This window comes from Triturus cristatus, chromosome 12 (genome assembly GCF_964204655.1).
Source record: "Triturus cristatus chromosome 12, aTriCri1.1, whole genome shotgun sequence".
Classification (NCBI taxonomy): Eukaryota; Metazoa; Chordata; class Amphibia; order Caudata; family Salamandridae; genus Triturus; species Triturus cristatus.
This window is the reverse complement of record NC_140595.1, coordinates 10,912,621-10,918,620: the sequence shown is the minus strand read 5'-3', so window position 1 is coordinate 10,918,620 and position 6,000 is coordinate 10,912,621. Positions and strand designations below refer to the sequence as shown.

The window sequence follows — 6,000 nt, the reverse complement described above, 5'->3', positions numbered from 1 at the left end:
CATGTCTCCTTTAGTCCCGCCCATCCGGACTCGTACATGAGCACGCTCTCCATTCTGCTGACGAGCTGCGGCGCGGCACCGCAGGCACGGACCGCCGTCAAGCAGGAGCCCAAGTGTACTGCAATGTCGCTCAATAACGCAGTGCTGCTTTTTGGTGCGTGCATGGATGACTCTCCAAAGCAAATGCGTAGAAGAAATATTGTGCTTTGTGACAAAAATTTGGCTAGGTGAACGGCTGCATGCTAGAGTCTGAGCGCGCGGTGACATGGGGTGAATCTGCACAGCACGTGACAATCGTCGCAGATGCATCCATTGAAAATATTCCTTGGTCAGCAATATAGACACTGTCATCCATTCTTGCCAGTAGAGCTTTGTGGTGCGTGATGTCCAATGTTACTAAATATGTAAGTGCGACCTGCAGAGTCTGTCGGTGCATATGCATCATGCATGGACAGGTTCTCCCACACAAATTTTTGAACCTACTGGCATAATTACGTACTGGACGCAACTACATACGCATGATATTTTGCACACATATGACCTCACCTGCTATAGTTCCCTCATCCTATTAATATCGTAAGTGTCTGATTTATGACTGAGAGCCGCAATGGGTTCCAATGTTCTGTAGTGCAGGGAACTTTGTTTTGATTGGGTTTCGTTGAGCTGATGTTCAGTGTTGATTTTGTTATTTTGCATTATTTGGTGGGGAATTGCCCCCACCCCGCTAATTTAACAGCCTGTTTATGAAGGTGTAATAAAAATTACATATTTCCTTCTTTTGTGTTAAAATGATAGAAATGTGGTGATGATGCCTGTCTGGAAGACTCGCTGGGAGCGCCGTGTGGGGGCTTTCTGTATTCAGGGGCGGAAGGGTTGGGCGTGCGTCAGTCAAACGGAGCTCTTGAGTGCTAATTAACAACAAGTTACTGTGCGAACTTTGTTGTGGGAATGCCAGCTGCATCTTGAAACTCGCTTCTAACTAAATTATTTTGCATTCCTCTACATAAATGTAGTGTTTAGTCAATGAATAACGTCCCTGCATACATGCACACAGTTTCTCCATGGACAACTAAAATAACAGCATCACATTTAGCATCAGCGACCCTCACGAGACGTTCCTAATTCAGGTTGGCGGTGGTTTTAAACAGCCAGAGCATTTCCTCAATGTTACGGTCACTGAGGGACTGGATTCCAGCTTTCGCAGCTACCTACCTAAATACCGTCTGTCGCCACTGGGCCTGGTGGAAAGCACGTGCTAATTGGTGGAATAAGATTTCTACCAGGACTTCTCCACATAAAAGCTTCCATGGAGGGGGCGCTGAAGCCTCCTGTGAAGCTTCCAAGAAAAGGAAGGGGGGGGCTGCTGTCTGACAGTTTGATGCCCGTGGGGAGGGGGTATCCCGGCAGTCTATTTCAGCGAAGAAACTTATGCCTACCTCTTAAAATGAATGGCTTTTTATAACCCAGACAGCCCCCTCCCCCATTCACATACTGGCATCTGCATTTGTTTTGTGAGTGGGCACTGCTGTGTCCATAAACCCTAGGCCGGGAATTCCTCCCCCTTGAGCACTGCTTCTCTGGGGTGTACTCACATTACCATAATCATGCATATATATGTCTCAGCCCTGTCCACATGCAAACTCCATTGTTTAGACGCCAAGTACATTGTAGACTTTGAAGCCTAGCATGGGGTAGCGAAATGCACAACATTTTAAATAGAAACCGAGCCTCCCTCCCACCACCATGGAGGAAACCAAAGAGAAGGGGTGGGGGGTTATTTGTGTGAACGTGGTCTGACTCAATCCTCCGTTAGATGCATTGTCGCATATACCAGGCTGGATTTCAAAAACGAAACCAGCATTGGCATAGCCAATAGGTCTCGCCTTTTGGACCTTATAAGTGTTTAGCCATGCAACAGTTGCATAACTAAATACTTAAAAGGTCCCAAAAGCGAGACCTATTGGCTATGCAAAGCGGCCGTGCGGCCGCGAAAGTGAAAGTTTCGCGATCACGATCAAGTATTAAAGTGGCCGTGCGGCCGCAAAAGTGAAAGTAATCGCGGTGAAGCGCGTCGCGCGCGCACCTGCACTGTAGCCCCAGGCCGGCCTGGTAGCACTTGTTGGATCCCTCTCAATAAGTCTCGTCAGACCAGCGCATGCGCTGGGTCAGGCGAGACCTAAAAAATACGCGAAAGATGGCTCGGTGTGTGATGTTATTATATACAGCGCACTATCGCCTCATTCAACCTTTATCTTTAAGATACACCTAGGATTAGGAGGCATTGAAAGTTTGGGGAGTGCAGTAGAGGTTTAACTTCAAGCAAAATCAATCAGGTTAGCAACACGGTCAGAGATACCAATTGGACAAGCACCAGAAGAGGGTCAACCCTTTCAGAAGGAATTTTGGAGGATTATAAAACCAAAGGTATTTTGGTAAAATGAGGTTAAATGTTGCATTTTAAAGCATATTTCTCCCACTATATAAGTGAAAAACCTTGTATTGTAGAGACTGTTCTGAAGGATAGTGTAGGAAATACTCCAGTACTTAAAACTTTCCCACACGACCCGGAAGGAAAGTAACTTGTGTCCCATTAGAGGGCTTCCCTGCTCAGTATCAACCGTGGGTGGGTAGCAGAATGTTTTACCTTCCAGGTGAGAAATCACAGCCAACTGAAATATTATGTCACACCACAAATATATTGAATTACAAGTAGCTGAGATACATTCATAGTTCCACCCAAAGCATTTCAGATTACAAATATTGTCCATTGTAACTCTTGTGCCAAGAGAAAATATTTATTGGCGAACGGGGTTGTTAGTGAGAAGAACTGTTTGGGAAATGCTCCCATACACAACATCATACAACAAAAAGATACCTCCAAGAGCTCGAAGTGGATCTTCAGAAGTAACATTCTCAAGTTAAACTTTGAACTGCCATTTTTGATATAGTCATTAATATTTTGCAGTGTTTTTTAGGTCGAGCCTGGGCAGCGCATGCGCTGCTCTGCGAGGCATGCTGTTTTGGAGTATGGACTTTAAGCCTCACCCACTCTCCGCCCATTTTTGTCATTGGCTTGTGTCATTATCCTTCGTAAATGCTGGCTTCTGATTCGTAAAGAGGCTTATTAGTCCCTCCTTAGTACCGCCATGAGGACTGCCCCTTTTACTTCAGTTGTTACACGGTACGTCTTTTTTCGTCAGTAAGCACTATTTTCTTTAATGAGTTTCTCCTACTGTAGGCACGACATGCTTTCTTGCAACATTCAGTGCGCCATGCGCGCTTTGACTTTCCAAGCAGCCCGGGACAATGGCTGCCGCTTCTTTGAAATGCAATAGGCCTCCCATTTACAAGATTCTGAGATATTGGCATTGTAAATGACAATGCCTTTTATTTATGTGTTAATTATCAAAACAGATAAAGAAAAGGCATTGTCATTTACAATGCCAATAGCTTAAACTCTCGCAAATGCGAGACCTATTGCATTGCAAATGCTTCTTGTTGATGCTGTTCTGCATCAGCAAACAAGCATTTTTCCTTTTTGCTGATGGAAGATCATTGGTAAAAAGCACAGGACAAGCTAAGAGGTTGGTAGATATACCCTGGGGCCAGGACAGCTACAACACTAAGACCACAGTAAGCAGCTGGTTCGCTACACCTGACACCACCACAAGTGGCCATAAGAGGGCGCCAGAGTGTAGGAAATGGACGGAGAACTAGCCTTGTTGCAAAGGATGGAACCCCCAAAAGGGGCAAACTAATTGTGCCCGAGGAAAATATTTGTACCGGAAATGCTTGGGGGTCCTGGGACATCATCTTATCTGTGCAGAGGAAAGCATGATGTTTTTATTGTTAACAAAACAGAAATACGCAGCTCAAAATACAGAACTTTTGTCTAAGGCAGTAAGATGGGGAGAGGAAGTGGTCAGTCGGCTGCGCTGCCGCTTCTGGTGCAGGAAACCAGGGTTCGAGCCTCGGGGTCACATCCACATCCTGTGATTCTGGGCAAATCACTTAATCTCCCCGCGCCTGAAGGTGTAATGTAAATACGGTGCTATGTAAAGCGCTCCAATACCTTCGGGTCGAGTTCGCGCTATATAAATATGAAACAAATAAAATGACAAATGAGCAGAACACATAGGAGAAGTGGGGGCCTGGATGGGAGACCCCAAGCAGCCGCGCATCACGCACTGCTGTGGTCGAGGCCAGCAGCAAAAAATCTAAAGGATCAAAAAAAAAAAAAAAAATAGAACGTTTTTGAAAAGTAACGAGTCAGCTGAAAGGTTTCCGCCTTCTCAGATCTGCCCTGCCGGGGCTATATAAAAGTGAGGGAGAGCTGGGGCTGGGGCAGCACCGCCCAAGGGAGGGCAGATCGGCTGGAGGGGGGAGACCGGCGGGAGAAGAGCGACATGCGGACCCTACTCGTGTGGGCCCTGCTGGTGGGCGTGCGGGCTGGTGAGTAGCCCTGGGGTGTGGCGGGCTAGGACACCTGTGGAGGTCACCCCCCCCCACCACCACCACCACCAACCACCACCACCTCCCCATCTCATCTCACTGATACTTACAAAGAGCTTCTTTTATTTATATCTGAAGATCCATATAGTGCCAACAAGACCCCGGAGAGCCACAAGGCGCCTCCCAGTAATATTTACAACTGATAATGCAAAATGTAACGCTGGATTTGAGACAGTGTCACCTGCAGTATTGGGACCCCCAAGAAAGACATGTTTGGAACAAGTTTGAATTTTATTATCCAATTTCTGCTCATTCAAGCCTGCATAATGCCAATTAATGTAGAATTACTCATGCATCTTTCATGAAATGTGTCACACAGCTGGAATATGTCTTGCCCAGGGAGCCAAAAAAGACATAGGGTGACAGTGGGTACAGACAGACAGACCGAGAGATAGATGGAGGTAACCAGAGAAAGGGGGAGAGGTTAAGACACACACATTGACAGAGGTGAGACAGAGAGAGACAGAGTGAGAGGTAACCAGAGAAGGGGAGAGGTTAAGATACACAAATAGACAGAGGTTAGACAGAGTGAGAGGTAACCAGAGGGGGAGAGGTTAAGATACAAACAAAGGCAGAGGTTAGACAGAGTGAGAGATAACCAGAGAGGGTGAGAGGTTAAGATACACACATAGACAGAGGTTAGACAGAGTGAGAGGTAACCAGAAAGGGAGAGGTTACGTTACACACATAGACAGAGGTTAGACAGAGTGAGAGGTAACCAGAGGGGCAGAGGTTAAGATACAAACATAGGCAGAGGTTAGACAGAGTGAGAGGTAACCAGAGAGAGGAGAGGTTAAGATACAAACATAGACAGAGGTTAGACAGAGTGAGAGATAACCAGAGAGGGGGAGAGGTTAAGATACACACATAGACAGAGGGGCGACAGAGTGAGAGGTAACCAGAGAGGGGGAGAGGTTAATATACACAAATAGACAGAGGTTAGACAGAGTGAGAGGTAACCTGAAAGGGGAGAGGTTAAGATACACACATAGGCAAGGAGAGACTGAGTGACAGGTAACCGGAGAGGGGGAGAAGTTAAGATAGACACATAGACAGAGGTGAGATGTAACCGAGAGGGGGAGACGTTAAGATACACATAGACAGAGGTTAGACAGAGTGAGAGGTAACCAGAGAGAGGACAGGTTAAGATGCACACATAGACAGAGGTGAGACAGAGAGACAGAGTGAGAGGTAACCACAGACAGGAGATGTTAAGATACACACATAGACAGAGGTGAGACAGAGTGAGACAGAGGTTAGACAGAGTGAGAGGTAACCAGAGAGGGAGAGGTTAAGATACACACATAGACAGAGGTTAGACAGAGTGAGAGGTAACCAGAGAGGGAGAGGTTAAGATACACACATAGACCGAGGTGAGACAGAGTGAGAGGTAACCACAGACGGGAGATGTTAAGATACACATAGACAGAGGTTAGACAGAGTGAGAGGTAACCAGAGAAAGTGGGAGAGGTTAAGATACAAACATAG

The 6,000-nt window shown here is 46.4% G+C and overlaps 1 protein-coding gene across 1 annotated transcript in view; it reads left to right on the top strand.

Moving 5' to 3' along the window:
- Positions 1 to 4,340: 4,340 nt before the first annotated feature.
- LOC146772170 (mast cell protease 4-like) overlaps positions 4,341 to 6,000 on the top strand; it is a 40,848-nt gene continuing 39,188 nt past the window's right edge. The window contains exon 1 of the mRNA XM_085637682.1: positions 4,341 to 4,452. Within this exon, the coding sequence (XP_085493808.1) occupies positions 4,407 to 4,452 (46 nt within the window). The 5' untranslated portion in view covers positions 4,341 to 4,406. The remainder of the gene's footprint in view (positions 4,453 to 6,000) is intronic.